The sequence below is a fragment of the Maylandia zebra genome, linkage group LG7, assembly GCF_041146795.1.
Source record: "Maylandia zebra isolate NMK-2024a linkage group LG7, Mzebra_GT3a, whole genome shotgun sequence".
Taxonomy (NCBI): domain Eukaryota; kingdom Metazoa; phylum Chordata; class Actinopteri; order Cichliformes; family Cichlidae; genus Maylandia; species Maylandia zebra.
Genome location: NC_135173.1, coordinates 5,753,364 through 5,774,498, shown reverse-complemented (window position 1 = coordinate 5,774,498; position 21,135 = coordinate 5,753,364). Strand labels below are relative to the sequence as shown.

At 40.6% G+C, this 21,135-nt stretch overlaps 1 protein-coding gene across 12 annotated transcripts in view; it reads left to right on the top strand.

Annotated features, from left to right (window-relative positions):
* Positions 1–21,135, top strand: part of brsk2a (BR serine/threonine kinase 2a) — a 173,990-nt gene that overhangs the window by 127,112 nt on the left and 25,743 nt on the right. For all 12 annotated transcript variants that reach the window (XM_076885613.1, XM_012922500.4, XM_004563382.5 and 9 more), the window contains 5 exons: positions 6,655–6,771; positions 12,262–12,295; positions 12,426–12,494; positions 13,980–14,126; positions 20,113–20,144. In XM_076885613.1, coding sequence (XP_076741728.1) covers positions 6,655–6,771; positions 12,262–12,295; positions 12,426–12,494; positions 13,980–14,126; positions 20,113–20,144 — 399 coding nt within the window. The remainder of the gene's footprint in view (positions 1–6,654; positions 6,772–12,261; positions 12,296–12,425; positions 12,495–13,979; positions 14,127–20,112; positions 20,145–21,135) is intronic.

Sequence of the window (21,135 nt, the reverse complement as noted above, 5' to 3'; positions counted from 1 at the left end):
TTTTAGATGTATAGATTGAAGTTCTCTGGTGACCTGTAATCGTTTTTCTTTGGCGCCAAAAACTATTACCTCAGTTTTGTTTTTGTTTAGCTGGAGAAAATTGTGGCACAACCAGTCATTGATTTCCTCAATGCATTTACCAAGAGCCTGTACAGGGCCTCGGTCTCCTGGTGACATTGTGATATATATTTGTGTGTCATCTGCATAGCTGTGATAGTTTATTTTGTTGTTGTTTATAATCTGTGCCAGTGGGAGCATGTAGATGTTAAACAGAAGGGGTCCCAAGATGGAACCTTGGGGAACTCCACATGTGATACTTGTCTGCTCAGATGTGAAGTTACCTATTGATACAAAGTATTTCCTGTTTTCTAAGTATGTTTTGAACCAGTTTAGTACAGTTCCTGAAAGACCTGTCCAGTTCTCCAGTCGTTTGAGTAATATGTTGTGGTCAACTGTATCAAATGCTGCACTGAGATCCAGTAAAACTAGGACTGACATTTTTCCACTGTCTGTATTCAGACATATGTCATTAAACACTTTGGTCAGAGCAGTTTCTTTTTTTTTTTTTTTTTTTTTTTTTTCTTTTTTTTGGCCTGTCCCGTTTGGCTCTTTTGCCATCAGAATTGTTGTCTAAAGGCAAAGAAAGATGCCCAACGGATTTAATTTACCAAACTGACCATCCCAGCCTTGCCGTAATGGTCCATTTGATTCACCTTTTATTGTTTATTTTATTTTCACTTACTGAATACGGGACAGACTTGACTGGGGGAAAGAAGGGGAGAAAGAAAGAGGGAAAGAGAAACAGCTGAGAAGAGGGACGGGGGAGAAGGGCAAAAGACAAAAACCAACCGAACGGGCAGAGAAAAAAAAATGCATATATCAATCACCTGGATCACCTGCTGAGAAAGAAAAAAGAAAGCAAGCAGAAGAGAACAAGAGTAATAGAATAAACAACATCACAATGATATATGGGAATATGACAGTAAATACTAAATGTTAAACATTATTGTGCAGCACATAAGATCAACAGAACACAGTGTGCTTTGAGGTAGGAGCCAAAAAGGGTGTAGTTTGTGGGTGTGATCACCTGTGTGTACACCTGTGAGCATGGACGCGCTTGTTTTTTGTTTTTTTTAAAAGGTTCCTTCATGTAATAATCTGCTAGAGGGTGTGGGGGGGCCACAGCCCCGTCCTCCAGGGCATGAAGCAGGTGTGGAGGAGATCAAAACTCCAGACATCCAGAGGCCCCCAGAACACAAGAGACCAAGGAAGACCAACAGAGGGGCAGCCACGCCACTGTCCCGGAAAGAGCTGAGGAGAGTCCCAGATGAGGGGTCACTCAGCAGCCGCGGAGCAGAAGCCAGGGGGAGTTGCAGTGACGCGCCCGTGAGCTCCGCCGGCAGCCAGCTGCGCCTGAGTGACCGAGCCCCAGGCCGAGAGGCCGGGGGCACCCCACCTCCGAAGTGGCCCGAGCGAGCCCCAGGCTCCAGGCCCCGATAAGCGGCCGCCAAGGAGTGAGCCGGTGTGTACCTGGACGCCCATCCCCGGACACAAAGAACCACCAACGCACCGATGTCTGAGGGGGTCCGCCACTGGCAGGGGAAGTGGTGGTAGGGGGAGATAGGCCTCCAAACCTTGGAGGGCCTGAGATGTCCCCAGAGAGGTGGCGCCTGATACCCAATCTGACATATAGACACAGACATACAGGCACACACAGATACAAACATCCATTCCCACCCTCATGCTCTCATATGCACTTACTCCACACTCAACCAACGTGGAGACAGACATAAAGAGATGCTGTACACACGATCACACTCCCCAAGCGTACTCTACAAACCGGGTCTAGGTGCCCTTGCCCCTGGAGGGGGGAACTGCACCCAGAGCAGTTTCAGTGCTGTGGTTCTGTCTAAAACCTGACTGGAAGGCATCGTAGCAATTATTCTGTTTTAAGAAGTAACTGAGCTGTTGAGAAACTGCTTTTTCAATGATCTTACTTAAAAATGGGAGATTTGAGATCGGCCTGTAGTTGTTCATTTGTGTCTTGTCAAGATTGTCCTTTTTCAGTATAGGTTTGATTACAGCAGTTTTTAGTGATTCTGGAAACACACCTGACATTAAAGAAAAGTTGACGATCTGTAACAGGTCTGACTCTAAAGTCTTTGAGACCTTTTTGAAAAAACTTGTTGGCAGGACATCTAAACAGCAGGAGGAGGAGTTCAGTTGACCTAAGATGTCCTCCAGGTCTTTGCTGTTAATAGGTTGAAACTGTTTCATGGTGTTTAAACAGTTTTTTGGTGGACACAGTACATATCCTGGATCTGCTGTTGATGTACCAATTGCTTGTCTAATTTTTTGGATTTTTTCTGTGAAGAATTTGGCAAAGTCATTGCAGGCCATGGTTGAATGAAGTTCAGCTGCCACTGACACAGGAGGGTTTGTTAGCCTGTCAACTGTAGAAAATAAGACCCGAGCATTATGGCTGTTTTTAGTGATGATGTCAGAGAAGTAGGACCTCCTTGCACTCCTCAGTTGTAAATTATAATTGTGAAGTTTCTCTTTATAAATGTCATAATGAACCTGGAGGTTTGTTTTTCTCCAATTCTTTAACAAAACAGAATTGTTAAAGTTTTAATTTTAATTTCAATTCAGGTTAGATTTTTTTTGTGCGCAACGCAGATTTTATGTGCGCACAGACCGTGCCAGCAGTGCGCAATTGCGCACGCGCGCAGCTTAGAGGAAACATTGCTCGGCGGTATGTTTTGGGTCATTGTCATGCTGAAAGACCCATCCACAACCTAGCTTCAGTGTTCTGGCTCGATATAAGTAACATAAAGATTAGAGACTGTTCATTTATTTGTAGGTGCTCAATATCACAAATTCAGCAGGGGATCAAATAATTAATTCCCCCAGTCTACTGTCATTCACTCAGTCTGGACAGAAGCATCACCTTTTTTTATCTTTATCAAATAAATTTGAAAATATTTAAATACTTTGACTTTGATGAAGGCTCTAAATGATTTCTTGCGCTATTAAGCAGTGTGTAGCTGATGCAAACATAACTATTTTTTCACTTGTTTAAGCTGCAATGCAACTACATTACTGAAAAAAATTTAAAAATGCATTTTTATCTTTCTCGTCCCTCATTGCTCTGAATACATAATTAACTCCACTGGCTAATGAAGGATTTTGCTTAGCAAATTCAAGTCAGCAGTCAGAGTTGTCCTCTTTTTCTAATTCCATACAATATTAGCCTAAAGCTTTCTCTAAGTGAATGTGCTTGGTCTCTCTCAAATTGGGTCACCAGAAACCTAAAAAAGTTTGAGAGGAAAACAGAAAGGTAGAAAGAGGAGAACGACACCAGGGTGCGCCGAAGGCTGAATGGGTGCATTTTGATTCTCAACAGTGGTTTTAAACCCCACTCTGTGCACTGTATTGCACCAGGATAACTGTAGTACCTCATGAAAATTCAAAAACAGGTGAGTCATTTTCCTGGCATGTTAATAGGTCAAAAAGATGCATTTGATCCATTAGTGTTAGTTGTAAGTGTTCTCGTGGCTCCAATTAGAGCCACATTTCTTGGTGTGAGCTGGCCTAATGAAAAGCGACATTAAAACATGGTATATGTCAAATGTGTCAGCATGAGAAAAGTATATTTTCATTGAGCTCCAAACTAGTCATAAAACTGCTCATCACCATAAACGTGTCTGAGAAATTATAGTGATGTGAGCCCCAAGAGGACAAAGCCATTACAACCTCTTGTAAAACACAACATATCAGCAAAATATGTGCAAATGATCACAGGCAATTAGGCGTACGCTGTTTGGTTACAAGAATCATGTCCAACAGCCCCTTGGGGTAAAATCCTCGCTCAGATAACACGTAGATTTTGTAGACAAATACATATCACCTTTAAATTACAAGGAATCGTCATCAGAGCATAGTGCATAGTGAACTGACAGGCTTGTGTTACAAAGGCAAGACTGCATGGAAATGATGGATGACAGTACTAAACTTTAAATTATGCACCCCCCTTTGGCATTTTCATTTTTCTCTTCTGTTCTTTTCAAATGATCCATTTAAAGCAAGCATAGCAGCATTTATACAATTCTCATAGACCTTTGCAAAAACTATATGCATCCATGGCATCTAGTGTATTCTTTCTTTTTGTCTTTGATTCCTCAAGCAAGCCAGTGGTATGCAACTCCTATTCTTTTTAAGAAAAACTACTCAAGGTCATTGCAATTGTTGAATTTGTTTAACAGCCTCCACCCTTACTTGACATACACAATATCCCTACTGTGAGGTGTGCTGTGTGAGCAGCATTACAGTAGCAAAGTGCAGTCTAATGTGACAGAGAGGCAGTTTAATGTCCCATTATAGATACCAGGGTCTTGACAACCAATAAAGCATTTAGATGCAATTTGTTCCTCTGGTACGTTCACTGCTTAAATGTGCTGTTGCCTTTTTTTGTGGAACAACCTCTTGAGTGTTGACTGTTTGTTTTACATGTGATGGGCCTGTGACAACGCACTTTCTTTATGCCGTGTTTAGTGCTCTTTAAGAGACAAACTTAATTTTTGTTGCATCTGATGAAGACAGTTCAGGGAGAAGACCAGAAGCAAAAATTAAAGCACCCTGCATAGTCTGTGCTTACACCTTTTGGAAAGTATCACAGCTTATAAAGACTTTTGGAGCCGCTTCACATGCTATCAGTTTTTATTTGTTAGGTGTGTAGGTGTGGCTCTTTGAGGTTCCTGGGTTGTTTTGCATGCACTGGTCTTTTTAATGTGTATCCAAAGATTTTCAGTGATTTTAGGGAATGTGTGGGCTGTAGCTGAAACTTGAGCTTGCACCTCTAGGGGCTGTGGATTTTGGGGTGTATTTAGGATCACCATGCTGTCTTACAAGTCATTCACTTTTCATCTTTAGTGTTTTTCATGATTGTGTGATGGTAGGTTTCAGAACTGGTATTCCTTTTGCTCTTCGCTCTACCATTCTCTTGCTTTGTGAGCTGGTAGGTGGGTAAAGGAACCCTTGATGGATGATTTTTGGGAAATATGCGATGAGTTTTTGTAAACTCAGCCTTAGCACCCACAGGCTACTTAAGGTCTGAGATCTGATACCTTACTTTTAAAAAATGTATAAGCTAATTAATTAATAATCTGAGAGCTGAAATCTTTGGTGCACAAATTTTTCAGGCTTTTCCTTTTTTTTGTTCCACTCAAAAATAATAATACAAAAACGACTAATACGACATTAATCTCCCTTAAAATTTACAGTGTTTCCTCCTGGTCTTTTAGCTAGGAGACTTTGTCCATTATTTCAATATTAATGAATCTTTTAACACATTCATAAATATCACTATGATCATTATATAATCAACAGCCACTCTGAACACTTTACAATAATGCTCTGACCTGTTGGGACACATGCATGCACCTTGGAGATGCACTGTTCAGACACTCTCATATTGGTGCCCCTGGAGCAGTTTCGTAAATGTTTGTTCCTTCCCCATGACAGTGCTAGTTAAAACTCTCAGGCTACTTGCATCACAGTCAAATGATGGTTGTGTGAATTGATGAAAGATTTAGCCTGGGGAGAACTGTTTTAGATGCTATCTATGTTTTATTTCAATTATAGCTGAGATCACAGAGACTGCCAGGATGATGATAACAAGCCAGCTGACAGTTAATCCCTCAGGACAGGAAACGAGTTTTACAGCAACTGATGTCATCTAAGGTTAAATGTCCATTGTGATGAGGCACTCTTCAAAGGCAGTCACATCCAGCTATTGTTCTATCTCCCCTTTCTATCATTAGAGTAGCAGGAAGATGAAAGTCGAGATAACTCTGGGGCTCTCCAATACCCAAGACCTCCTATTAAAGCAAAATGGAAACTAAGGAAGTACATAAAGATTGTAGAAAAGATAGCCAAGTAAGTGTCAGCGTATACACATACATATACATGTCTGTGCTACCCTCTTCAGCATTGGCAGACATCACAAGAACTGTACAGTATGATGTAATAGAACCCTCAACCCGGGAAGAGATGTTAAACATCCAATAAAATGCTAACGCCACTCCTCTTTGAAGTGCCACTCATCAAAATCGAGGTCTTAACCTCAGAGTCAGCAACAGAAAGTTATTTCTCTCAACGGCTCCTTTTAAGTAGGGAGATTATGTCTGCTGGATATTATCCCCCTTGCTGTGTTTAGTGGTACTGAATGGCATCTAATGAACACCACCTCTGCGGTTGCCTCCCCTTGATGCCCTTTGCTCAGCCAGTTTGCTGGTGGCTGTCTGGGAGATGAGAGGAAGGAGCTGAGGGACAAAGAGAGAAGGAAACAGAAGGAGAAAAGGACACAGCAGGGGGCTCTCACACCTTTTACCAGTGCAGTTACAAGGTGGGAGCCCTTAGTTTTAGCTTGGACAGATCAAAGGAGAGAGGTGTTGCCAAGAGCATGATGGTAGCAGCAATAGCTGGTTACTGTTATGTCTTGTTCATGCATGGATCCAAGTGTGGTGTACAGGTGTTTGATATACCGTTCAGGACCCCTTTTGTTTCTCCTCAGTATCACTTGCTTTTATTAAATATGATGAGCTTTTTCACGTTTCATTAACTGCTGCATGTTTCTATCTCATTTTCTTTCAGTCACAGGGATCTAAAGCCAGAGAACCTCTTGCTAGATGAAAAGAACAACATCAGGATAGCAGACTTTGGCATGGCTTCCCTTCAGGTTGGCGATAGTTTGTTGGAAACCAGCTGTGGGTAAGTAGAATCACAAATGTAATGTCTGTATGTACTGAATGATATTAGATATCAGATGTCCCGAGGGAGTAATTAAAAGGTCATAGTGGAGGTGGAAATGCTGCTATGGAAGAGGAAAACGGGGAGAATTCAGAGAGACTAAGTGGAGTGAGTGGAGCCATCAGGCTCTCAGCTAGGTGCAGCATTGTCAAAGTGCCCATAATCGTGCTGTGCTGATCTCTTCAGGAGACACTTTCAGTGTCTATCACCGACTGTGGTATCTGGCGATGAGCGTGGCCAGGGCCACGGCCACACATTACTGCTCCCGTCTTCTAATATTTCACACTGGGTTTATGATCTAATAGTCACAACCGCACCAGGCACATCAATCCCATGACATTAATGAATTTGCTTGCAGGAAGAGTCACTTTTAAAGTGGGACTACACTCGAAAAAGGACCGAGGTCTCTTTTATTGTGGGAGTGATTTTCTTCAACCCTAAGGTGTGGCGGTCATTGTGCAGGGTCATATTTATCAATAAAAGGCAACACACTTTATGATGACTTTTAAGCACTGGGGTCATAAACTCAGTGACACCATGGATTAACAGAAACACCTCACTGCTGCACTATAGCATTTCACTCTTCCATTAAATTCACTTCAAAAAGATTTGAATATGTAAGCACAACCCAATATGATAGAAGTGCATTGTTATTTTTATTCTCTTTATCACTAGCTGGGCCCACGTCCTCATTTAAGTTTGACAGCGTTTTAGTAGGTAAAAGTGAATGCTTTGACGTGAATTGAGCTGCGGTTTGGCAAAGGCCTCGAAGGGGACTGGCGATGGCTACCGGGCCTGGCAGATCCCCATGTACTTAACAGAAGTGAAGAAGTTGAAGAATGGAGAAGAAGGACGGAGGGAGGGTGGAGCACGTAAACGAGAATGATCAGCTTGCAGAACTAGGGGAACCTATATAGATGACAGCCGGAAGGAGCGTGTTTGGAGGCGTGGTCCTGCTCCTGAAATTCCGATACATAATCTCCAATTATTTTCCCAAGATAATGAAATCTTATTGTCTAGTGATGGAGTAAAATAACATAGAGTTTTGATAAGTAGGTATAGTTCACCTATTAAAACATATATAGAACACAAGCAGGCACTCGATAGGGAAGTAATGATGTTTTGATGTCAGAGCTGGCTCAAAGTCTTGCACACACTTGTGACAGACATCCATAACACTCTAGAAATGGTTCCACAAATTTGCTCAAACTGAGTGGTCTAAGTTGTTATCTTGCTTGTAAAGTGGATGTCTTGGGAAAATATTTCCTCTGCATTTGCACATGACACTCTGTGCACGGCTGGATATATGCTCTGTGACAGCTGTCCCCAGCTCAGATTGATTCTGTCCAGATTAAGCCTCCAAATCAGCTGAAACTGAAGTTACACACACTTTACACACGCAATACAGCAACACACATGCGCACACAGAACAGGCTTAGTTCATCCCCCACCTCTAAGTCCCTATGTCCTCTGCTTGTTTGGGTGCCTCTCTGTCTCTGACTCCCTCCCTTTATATAACACACACACATGCGCGTTCATTGTGCATGTGCATGCAAACACATGCATCCAGTTGAAACTGTTGCATAATTTTTTTTCAGCAGTCGCACAATGCCTAAGCTCTCATGACTCATCGGTAGAGATCAGGCCAACTCAAAGCAGTGCGCATAGCAATCTGCAAGTCAGATGTGTCCACCGTTTAGTCATTGTTCAGCTTTGATGACCACATTAAAGTTTTCTATTTTCCTAGAAAGCCTATATGCAGCAGCTCTTACTCAGCAGTATCTTTTGACCAACTTGATCTATATTTGATTCCATTCTGCTGCCACTCACTCGGAGCAAGCCTTAATTTGATAGAGGTGGAATGAATATTCTTTGCCCTCTTAAATGTATAAAGTACTGAAAGTACCCTGTTGGAAGCACGAACACAGAGCTGTCCATGAAACAAATGCATGCACGCAGTTTGGTTGGGGCCCACATCTGTTCACGATTTTTTTGTTTTTACAGATTAACACTTGATTGCGCTCCTAATAACATAAGTCGTCATCAAGTCATTTGACATTGCGTGCCCTGCATCTGTCTCTCCTCCACTCTGACTCCACATCTGTGAGGAGGGAATATATAGGAGAGAAGAGTGAAGATAAAAGCAGCCCCTTACATTAAATTGTTTCCCTGACACAAACACAGAACCTACCACCTTCAGGAAATGAGAAGACAATTGAGAGAAATACTGTTTTCTTTCCAATCAATAAATTTAGCCACTTCCTATCTGCATATTAATTTCAAAGTTTGCACATGTGTCCATGTTTGTGTGTGGATATGTATTGACATGCTTTTGTATTGTGTATGCATATGGCTTCCCATGTGTGTTGGAGTTGCAAATGATGGCTTGCAAATTAAATTAGTTTTACATTATTACTAATGATAATAATTTGATACAGTAACGAGAAAACGAGCAAATAGCATCTTGATTGGCAATCACTTTGAGCATTGTCATTTACAGAGAGATCAGGTGTCTATCTGAACAACCCTACGGCACCAAAAACACGAGCCTTACAGTCTTGATTAGATCTTGTCTGTTTGCATGTACGTCTCATAGCAGAATGTTGGCGCCATTAATGTTTTCGTGTCTTCGTGCTGTTTCCTAATATGTGTGTATGTGTGTTGTTATTGATTATTCATGCCCCTCTGAATGTCCCGTCTCTAAGTGTAGATATGACACTTTTTAATTAAACACATTTATCTGGCCCCTTCTCATCATGCAGCAGTCTGACACAAATGTATTCCATTTGCTGTGGGTAATGGAGCTGAGTGAAGATGAAACTTGCCCCAGGTAGAGTAGTGGGAGCCTCAGAGCACATACATAAATACGTGCAGACATACAGATGTATAGCAGATGCATTGGCAAGCATATTCAAATATGGATTCTGGGATGCAAATACAACCTCTTCCTCTGTCTGTACAAACCCAGCTGGGAGTTCATCACTGCTTACTGTTTATTTACTATAATTCCATGGCACAGATTGATGAAAGGAAATGATCTTATATGCAATGAGGAAGTGCACGGATTTAGTCCAAAAAGATGAATTTTCATGAAGATCAGCTTTATGTCTCAGTGTCTCAGCGCGTCTTTCAATGCTTCTGTCGTAAGATCACGATACATCCCTTCATACATATGTATCCAGTATACTGTGTATTGTAGAGGTCCAGAAATCCCTCTCTAGACAGTTACAACTCATGAACTCTATATATGAGATAAAGCCAACTTTTTATGCATCAATTTTGTGGTATTTGTTGCCCTCTGAAAATAGAAGACAGTCCTTTCCTGCCTGTTGATTTTATTTATGTGATGCTAGTGGTGTTAGTTTGAGAAAGACAGAGAAAAGACTGATGTAATGCCAAACCCATGTTGAACTGTTTTTCTAAAGACTATATTTTTCTGGTCAGTGGGAAGTGGCTCTCACGGTTTTCTATTTATCTTTAGTGTCCCACCATATAACCTGAACCTGGTGTGAGCAGCATGGATGTTTCTACAATATCACCCATACTTGATCCGCAATCAAATGTGAAAGGAACTTTGCAGCATTGACCCCGTTAACTGGCTTGTTCACTGAAGCGTACTCGGATGGATTTTATCGTGTCATTGAATGGTTGTTAACTTAATGAAACACTGTATACCTGGTGTAGTTAAGCTTGTGCTGCGAGTCGCTGGCAGCAAATTACTTACTAAATAGAGCTGTGATAGTGGGAAACATTGCAGCTGAACTAGGTTAGCCTTTCAAAAGTCAGAATGTTATCATAATAGCAGAAGGGGCTTTCTAAACATAAAATAATGAGTGGACTGAGTGTTTCAAAGTGAGCACTACAAAGCTCATCCTAGACCCGGTGTTCCTAAGGCATACCAAAAGTGGCCGCACCTTTAGAGGATGAATACATTAAACATTTTCGTTAGATAAAAGAGTAATACATTTACTTTAAAAATTTTTGATCAAAAAATCCTAATAACATGAAGCGTTTTACTGACTTACCTCTTTTTTTTTGTTATAAAAGGACTACATGGATCCTTTTTTGTAGCAACCACCAGTGGTACTGCGCTTTAAAGTACCGATGCATTGGCTTCAGCTATTTGACCTATTGGCTACTTCCACCTCTTATATGTGGGTCAGTTCATCTGAACCCATCTGAATTCATGAAATGTAACACAAAAGAAACCGTACAGAAAACAAACAAAAAACTCCCACCTCACTCTCACAAATTTGCCTGAAAAAATGCTAAAATTTCGCGTTTCTGTTGGTTTGGTTTTTTTGATTTAAGTGTCCCAATGGATGAAGGTTAGGTATGTTTTTACACGTGAAGTTCCGTATTTTTTTCTGTGTCATTATCTGCTACTATGGCTCTGTGAATATAGGCTGTAAAGAGTGTGGCATAGAATGGTGGATGCTTGAAGAAATAAAATATTTGCATTCCCAGTCTTTGACAGTAGATTTGAAGTCCTGTCGAAACCAAAGCTGTAGGAGAACGTGTGGCATTTGATGAACTGACAAGGAATGACCTAAATGGGATAAAGCTATAGGTTTTGCATGCCTTGTGTGTTGTGGCCTTCATGAAGTAAAATGAGTGCAGAGCTGATGGGTTTTTTCTTTGAAGAAAAGTCATCAAGTACTTATTTGCACAGGCACTTGGAGATCCCGAGTTGGCACGGTAGCCGTGTTTGTTTTTGGCCAGTATTTTGACAGTCTGAATAAGCTGGGCTGTCAGAGCTGGTATTCTTGAGTGCACAAGAAAAAAGCCAATCTAAAGGCTGTTTACAAACTACGTAGTCCCTCAGTCGACCCAAATGCTATGCCATTAAACAGAGTGAGACAAAGAGGTGGACAACACATTTCATAATGGTAGGAGGTCTAGGGAGACAGGTGATTTGTTTTGAGGAGCAAAGAAATTAAGTTTTTTATCTGATTAATTGATTTCCAGAGAATACCTTAAAAATATAGGAATGTCAAACAGTGAGAAGAATTAATATATAGAGTAACAAGTCACCCATATGATGCACTCATCCATAGACCTGTGCTTATGGAGGGGTCTTTGCAAGGTAGCTCCATAAATCTTCATATGATATTGATATGTCAATCTAGTCATTGGCTTTACTGTCAGTCTATCCAGGGGCTGTAAAGATTAGTGGGTCTGTTCACCGTCTGCTGTGAGAGGATGCCCTTGACTGAGCAAGGCAGAGGACATCCAAACACTCTCAGGACCCCTAAACTCCTAAAACACATCTTGATCTACGTTCGCTGGAGAGTTTTACTGTCTGCATAAATTGTTGTCTTCATATTTTCAGACAGTGACTTATGCTTGTTTGTTTTATCTGTTGTGAACTTTTATTTACTCTGCAGCACAACGGAAAAAAGTCCTTAGATAACTTGAACCTTCTGTATCTGTTTGCTCCTTTTCCAACAGATCTCCACACTACGCATGTCCAGAGGTCATCAGGGTAAGTGACTACTCACAGAATCACAATATTCATTCCTCCTGTGCTAACTTATTTTTAGTCATCCTCCGTCTTGTTTCAGTTGGCCTTAACGTTCAGTCTAAACTTGTCTAATACAATGTTTTGCCCTTAGGGAGAGAAGTATGACGGGAGGAAAGCAGACGTCTGGAGCTGTGGGGTCATTCTTTTTGCTCTGTTGGTGGTGAGTGTCAGCTTGTTCTTCAGTAAATGATGTTAATATTATACTGACACCCAGTTTAACATCTCTAGAGGCATATTGCGTAATACAATTTTGCCATGAAGTGTTGCTTTTGTGTCATATCCAGGAGTAAGTCTAGCCTTTGCATCGTAGTGAATAAATAAAGAACGCAAGTGAAGCTTGAGAAATAAAAAGAGAGTGCTAGCCTAAACTCACCACGGAGCCTCTGACATAAACTCAGGTGTTAAGGAGTTAAATTCAAATTCTGTCATTTAAATGAAAAAAACCCTAAATGTTGCAGAAACACCCTCTAGCTGATATAGTTGTGCTACAGAAGATCAGAGAAAAGAAGCATCTTTTTATTCATTATCCTGTACCCACAGACGACGCTGTATCCATAATCAGGTCTATTCTCTAGCTGCATTATGTCTGTGGTTCCCCAGCCATGCAGCCCCGAAGCTTTGTTTCATCAACAGCTGTACTGTAGTTCCTACACACTCCAGCTGCATGAATAATTCATACAGCCAAACTGAAAGACAAGAGCCTAAAATAAATACCAATGCTGACAGGGCAGCTTTTGGCCACAGGCCCTGTGTATTTGTCTTTGTTTTTGCCGCTCTCTCCCTCCACTCTGTCTGTCTTATGTGTGTGTGCACTTGTTTTAAGGATAGTATACTTAGTACTGTTGTGTTGCATAAAACTGATGTTGCTTACCATTATCTCCATCATGACCACGCTTTTCTCGCTCCAAACAAAAGTTTTTTTTCCGCCTCTGCTGCTTGACTGCAGAAAAATGCTGTCTCTCTTCAGTTTCGTCCTGCTGACTAGCCGCGAGATAACCATTTGTCTGATTGTGGGAGACACGCATACTCCACAGGAGTTAGGCTGCACTCAGATCATCTGTTACACAAGTCTACCTTCCTTTTTCCTTCCTCTTTATTTCTCAGCAGCTCTTTCTGTATTTTCCTCACCCTTTCCATCTTTCTCCACCCCTCCATCTTCTCTTGTGATTGAGGTTGCCATTCATCAAATTGCTACATCTGTGAGGTGTCAGCACCCTCTGATAAATGACTCTTATGAAAGAATTCTAAATGAATGAGGTAAATGAGAAATCTGGGTAATTATTAGCGAAGCCCTGTTTTCAGCTCACTGCTGTTTATTATTTATTTAGCGTTGCTGTTTAGGGCAAAATGCTCCAACTGAAGAGTTGAATGAGTTGCGAAAGCAAGCTGAATTTTTAAGTCGTGCAGGATTAAGATTCGAAATGTGTTTTTGTTTCTTCTAGCGAGTCTTGTTAGTCATTAATAATCTTTTTTTTCTTTTGTGACTTCAGTCAGTTAAAATCATTTTCTCTGTCATAATGCTGCTGTTGTATTAAGCGCAAATTCTTTCTTCTCTACTTAGTTCCCTGCTCCTACTTGTCACGTCTGCCAACTATCATTTCAGTCTCTTTTCTTTTCTCTTTTCTCTGCCTTTATGTTTCTTCAGGGCGCCCTACCGTTTGATGATGACAACTTAAGGAATCTTTTGGAGAAGGTGAAGCTGGGTGTGTTTCACATGCCACACTTCATCCCTCCAGATTGTCAGAACCTTCTCCGTGGCATGATTGAAGTGGATGCCTCCAAAAGATTAACGGTCAGTTCAGTAAAGAGACTCGGTGTTAACTCAGAATTGTGTGTATTTGTGCATATCTTTTATGCACATAAAAGTACTCAGTACACTTTGCAACCTTACCTCTTTATGCATAGGGAATAAAAGGGACATGAAATCTAATATGGTGCAGAGGTTTTAGGGGCATTTTAGAAGTTAAGATTGTTAGCATTGCAGCAAGCCCAGACATACAGTACAGACAGAATCATAAAGAGCAATCTTCAATAAGAAGAGGAACTTCTGCAACAGATAACATGGCTTTGCAGAGTCCTCAGCATCAACATAATGTCCTATTATCATGTCAACATCACCGAGTCTGCCTAGGACTACATTAAAAGACGGATGCAAATGAGACAGCATATTTCCACTGAACAGCTTTTGAAAGTTCTCCAAGATGGGTGCAATAACCTGCCCCACAAATGGAGTGAAGAAGGTTCTACTTTTATCTAGTTTAATTCAGTATTCGTATAGTACCTAGAACTTAAACAGTACAGTCTATCAGCAAAAAATATTTCGTAGTTAATATTTACTACCAACAGTGTTTACTAATTACATTTTAGAAACTACAAATTAATTTTATACATAATTCAAGAAACTATTCCTGGAAAATATTTGGACAGATGTGGAGTAAGAGTAAGATCAACTAACTTAAACTAAAATATATAGTATCAGTTTGGTGCTGTTGTTCTTTCTTGATACAAATGTGTTTGTATCATTCCCAGTTCTGTGTAAGTTCAAGTACATTGTGTGGATTCAGGAGAGGAGTGTTGCTTGTGTACCGCACACTGATCACCTTGGCAAGGTAACCGGATTAGAGAGCAAGAACAGAGATATAAAGGACGGAGTGTCGGGTTGAGAGAGATAGACGAATGTAAATAATGAAAGAACTAAAAAACGGACATGTTTACCAGAGAGACAGTGGAGCCCTTCTTTGTTATCCTGCATTTCACATTCAGAACAGTGCACAAAGCTACATCCAGTCTGCAAGTTACTGTATTTAATCACATCCTCATTTTTACTGTATGCACACAGCTTCTCCAGGTATCTCTGTGAATCAGTGCATCAAACAAAACTATTTTCATGCACTTGCCAGCAACACTCGCCAAGGGTGGTGATGACACCACCCTTGGCGAATGTTGCTGCTCCATTTCTTTATGCATTAAATCATCTCAAACCGTGTCAGAATGAGTAAGAGTAAAGTAACAGGAATGTGAAAAACAGCGGCAGGAGTAGCAGCAGAAAAATAAAGTTTAGAAACCGACATGAAAAGAGATGTTCATATGCAGGATGCTCATTTGTATTGAAACAAGAAACAGAAAGATCAAACCTTTTTATTATGCACTATGCACACTATATTATTTATTTTTCTGGTCCCTCTGTCTGATGAGGACAGGTCACCCTGAGATTCCCTAGATATGTCCACCAGCCTCCAGCAATGTCCTAGTCAAAGGGTTACATGCAGACCATGCTGCTGGGAGAGAATATGCTACCTGTCTGCTCCTCTCTTGCATCAGGACTCCACACAGAGCTCAGGGGATGTGTTGTAACCTCGAGGAATGTCAAATATCCTCGTTAGATCGAGCATTCGTGGAGTTTATAGTGACCGCTAGTCAGACCTGAGCCAGGTACACTGAGGGGCAAAAATGACATCATAATGGAATATGACATTCACTTATGTGGGATTATTTCCATAATAATGTTTGCTGAATCAAATCAATGGGGCAATCAGACTCTAAATACGGGCTGTGTTTCAGTAGGTGTATTGTCACCTTCTGTTAATTAGGTTTGTAAGCAGACGCACACAAGTAAACACACAAAGTCAAGGCCTCCTCAGAGTTTGAGTGGGAGGGCACGTACCTGGGATTAAGGGGCTTAGGCCAATAAAAGCCTTTCTCTCCATTTCCTGTCTGTGCAGTCAGGGACCCAGAGGCAACTAAGCCAACCACCTCAGCGCAATCATCTCATCTTCAGTATTCAAATTATAAAAGACACCGTGGAAAGATCTGCCTCCTCATGGTACCTGAGTAATACAGAGAATTGACTAGATTACTATAATAAAGAGCAAAGTTCCTAGATGGAAATAAAGAAGGTGTTTTGTTTTTTGTAAGAGACACCAGAACCTTTCTAGAAGTGGACTGAAACACTTTGTTTTAATGATGACAATTGTTTTTAGGCCAATGTAATCTTTTAAAGACTTGCCAAAATTGGCAAGGGTTATCTCGGAATCTGAAATACTTACCGATCCTTCTGTTACTGCTCTCTCAGCAATTACAAAGACTGCAATGACTACAGTAAGAGTAAAGCTGAAGAAAATGGGGTTTAGCATTCATGTGGAGGAAAAGAACATCTCTTCTTCTTAAGCCTAATGTTCAGCTGCTTTTTAATATGAACAGCTACTCAGCCAATCACATGGCAGCAGAAATTGTCAAGACAACCTGCTAAAGTAAAAAAAAAAAGCATCAGAATGGGAAGAAAGGTGATTTCACACACTGTTGAAATGCTGGGATAACCACTTGTTAAAACCACAACACGTCAGATCTTGGAGCAGATTTGCAACAGCAGCTGAAGAATAGACCAGGGACTGCTCCTGTCAGCTAAGAACAGAGAAACCAAGGCTACAAATAGCATTAGCTCACCAAAATTGGAAAATTGAATATTTTTATAATATATTAGTCTCCATTTCTGATGCAATATTTGGATGAAAAACATGAAAGCATAAATAGACCCCCTACTTTGTATCAACAGTTCAGGCAGTTGGCACACTTTGGACTGTTTAGCACCAAGTGAGCATATCTAAAACGGCGCAGCCTACCTGAATATTGATGTTGACCACGTCTGTCCCTTCATGACCACGGTGCGCCCTTTTTTCAATGGCTGCCTCCAGCAGGATAATGTGCCTCGTCAGAGAGCTAATCATCATCTAAAATAATCTCAAACTGGTTACTTGAACATGGCAACGAGTTCACCGTACACAAATGGCCTCCATAGTTTACAGATCTCAATCCAAGAGATCAACTTTGGAATTTAGTGGAACAGGAAACCCACATCAAGGATGTGCAGCAACATGAACCAAAATCTCCGATGCAAGTTTCGGGCACCTTGCAGAATCTATCTCATGAATAGTTAGAACATTTCCATCGGTCACATGGGGTTCAATCGAGTACGAGCAGGACGTACATATTATATGTTTTATATATTCTACGTAATTCTTTCTTTTTACATTCATCAGGTCCCAGTCGCCCCAAATAGCAAAGAGAAATTAAAAATGCATGCCATGAAAGAGTTTGGGTCTTAGGAGGTTAATTCAATGTTTGTTCATTGTGTAAAAGCTGTTCTTAACTGTCTATTTAATTGAATAAAGTCTGTAAGTATTTAGGCAGTGACACAACCTTGGTAATTTTGTTGCTAAAAACATTCAGCTGGAATTCTTTGATTCATGGCCGTAACACGACTGCTTATCATTAAATTATGCAATTAGTTTGGAGCCTGTGAAACTAGAAGGATTAAATCTTTTGTTAAATCCCTTGAATCACAGCTGAAAGTTTTAACTTCAAGCACATCTTTCAGTTACACAGTTTCCAAATACTTATACATCTGACTTTGTGTTTCTGTATATTATGACTTGAAACAACAGAGTAAGTCTCTACTGTAAACACAGATTGTGGTCCTTCCTCCACTGAACAGCCATGTGACTGTTCTCTTTCTGCTTACAGACCTACAAACACAAGTAAGCTGAGAATCACATATGCAGCACCTTGATAAATATACACCTCGATGTGGACAGAACATTCTCAGCCAGTATTATACAGCATCTCTTCTGCCTGAAAGCAGCTGGAATCAGTAGTGACACATTTAGAAACTGATTGATGTGATTCTACGTTTCAAACCACATCACTTTCAACCCTGTGTGAGATACCAGACTCTTGCCTCCAGGCCTTCAATAAAAGTCGGACAGAGTAGGTCACCCACTAGTCTCTATCTGACTGGCAGGGTGTCCTTGTCAATATCACGACCTCTGTGGTAGAGTCACCTATAGTCAGTAACCACAGTCTTCTCGGCTCTGTGATTGCACTAACATCTCAGGAAGGCATGCATCGGTGCTGAAGCACAGAGGTAAATTCTCTAGGGAAGTGGTAACATCAAGACATTGATGGAGACACTGACACGAGAACTATGCATCTGAATAAGTGACAATAATTAGAGCTGTCATGTGTATCTCCTGTGGTTCCACAACAACAGCTTGAGCAAATTAAAAAGTCCCAGCAGTGACATTGATCCGCTTTCCTTCTGTGGGCAGTTGAAACACCGTGGATTCATTCTAGCAGACATCTTCCTTTGTTGCTATTTTGCCCGCTGTTCCTCTCTTTCTGCTTTTCCTTTTTTGACAAAAGACTACGCTGACAGGGTTGGTGACAAAGTGGCCACTCTAGATGTGCGATGACAAGGGTAGTATTAAAAAAAGTGAGTGTGTGAGTCAGTGAAATGGGAAGAGGATGAGAATAGGAGATTCCCTTCAGACCAGAGGGCTTGGCAGGGTCAGCTGCATGTAGGGCTGCCACGATTTGTCGACTAGTCACGATTACGTCGACTATCAAAATCGTCGACGACTGATTTAATAGTCGACGCGTCGTTTGAAGCTTTGTAAGATCCCAAAAGACGCAGGAATAAGTAGCAGGATTTAAGAGTGTAATAACGGACTGAAACAGAAGATGGCAGCACTGCATGTACAAGGATGTCAGCTGCCGTTAAACCCCGAAGAAGAAGAAGAAGAAGAAGAAGAAGCAGCAGCTGTGTCCCAGAATTCATAGCGCGGCCCAGCTTAGTTTCCAACAATGGCGGCAGCTAGTTAGTTTTAATATTACTCTTATTATTCTTTCTGGGTCACAAAATAAACGTTTAACATATTTTCAGGCGAGAATGTAGCTGTGTAAACCTCAAATATCGGCTCAGTTTATCAGGACACCACATATTTTCAGAAGCGCTCTGACGTTTTCGGAGACGTCTGTTACCCACTAGCTTGATAGCTAGCCGGGGGCTAGGTCACTAGCGCGGTGAGAACACCGGACTCCCGGCAAATTGTTTTCAAACCCACCGCTGTCTTTCGCTACTCAGGTTAAATATATATGAGTCACTTAGATAAATTAAAAATGTTGTTGTTTGGCTTTTTTTTTTTTTTTTTTTTAGTATTTTATTTGTTCCTGAGTAAATCGGTTTGTCTGAGATTAAAGTTATAGTTTTTACACAGCTGAATAAACATCAAGCAGACAGCTGATTATCAGAAGTGTGAGATGCTGGAGAATATACTCCGTTGTCCTGTTATATTTTAGATAGCAAGGAGTTTATTAAACTTCACCGAAACAATCTGCAAATTTCATTAAAATTGAATAAACTATCATCTTGTCTTTATTTTTAGTTAGCACCTTAAAAGCTTAAAGCTGTAAGCTAATGATAGTTATATAAGAGCAGATGCTGCTGGTGCAATAAGCTGTAGTTTTACGTCCAGTGGATGATGATCTGATTAGTCGACTAATCGCATAAATACTCGGTGATTAGTCGACTAATCGCATAAATACTCGGTGACTAGTCGACTATCAAAATAATCGTTTGTGGCAGCCCTAGCTGCATGTGTGAGGGAGATAATATTCTCTGTGTTTAGCTCAGTTGTATCACCTTCCTCTTTTTGCCTTTGCTGAACCTTTCTCTCCTTTTCCTCAATATGTTTTTTTTCCATTGGCAGTCTTAACATTTGAAGGTCTCATTATTTACTTCCACACCTTAACCTGCCTGTATTGTCTCTGTTTTATTTCCTTGAAACTTCGTAAGTTCAATACTTACTGGCGTTGTAATGTGCCAACAATTTCTATACCTTCGTTTATCGTTTTATTCTCTTGTCAACAACATGATACTATTTTCCAGTGAATTGCATTTTGTGAACTGATCTTCATTTTTTCTTTTCTCATTACTTCTCCAGTTAGAACAGATCCAGAAGCACACATGGTACATGTAAGTAGTCCTCTGTTTTGTTTTGTTTTCTTTATGTTTACACTCCTGTCCTCCCTTCAGCTATTCTGCAGGGCTTGTAAACCTGAAGGGAGCTGGCACATGAAAAATGACTTTGAGTTCCAGCTCTGTACACAAGAGTACATTTAAGCAGGGCACGACTCCAGGCTGTGGGGGTAAATTGGTAGTGCGTGAAAGAGGATGTGAGGCATATGGTCAGCTGAACAGAGAGCAGGGCAGCAGGAACCGAGATGATGAAGACTAGACTGAACCCAGCTAACCTCAGTGTACCCAGCGTTTGACATGTCGAAAGGGGTGTACCCACCTTTTTAGGCTAACAAATATTTTGAGATAATTTATTGTACACTTGTAAATAAACGAGTTTATTAACTGGGAAAACAAATTAATAAATGCTAGAGATATGAATACACAAATAGAGTATGCATGAGGCTCTTCTACTAAAGGCTCCAGTTGTGTCTCTATCTTATAGCTTTCCATCCAGAGCACATTATTCAAAAAGGGGCCTAGTCGTTACCGGTTTGGCCATTATCGATCAGTAGATTTGCTATAATTTGACAACATTGGCTTTTCCTGAAACATCATTCAAACAACTGTCTCTGTTTCACTGTAGTTCCACAAACTTTTTTTGTGTGCGGTCAGTCTCTTTTGAAAATTACACTGTTTTTAAATTTACACTACTTCATTAAAGTGAAAAGTGATCAAGTGGAAGAATTTACTTAACCTCCTTGTCATCCATGATCTTAATGTGTGAAGGTGTATAAAGCCCTGTAGGTCTTGACTTAATAACAACACCATTCAATAGAAGAGAAAATCAGTTTTTAAGGGGGTGTCTTTGAGCATCCTACTTATCTGTATCCACGATTTAAAGTGTTTACGTCTTCAAATATGCTCTCCATTATCATGAGATTTATTTATTTTTCTCATAACAGTGTTCTTATAATAGATTTTAATAATTTACAAGTGTTTTGTTAAG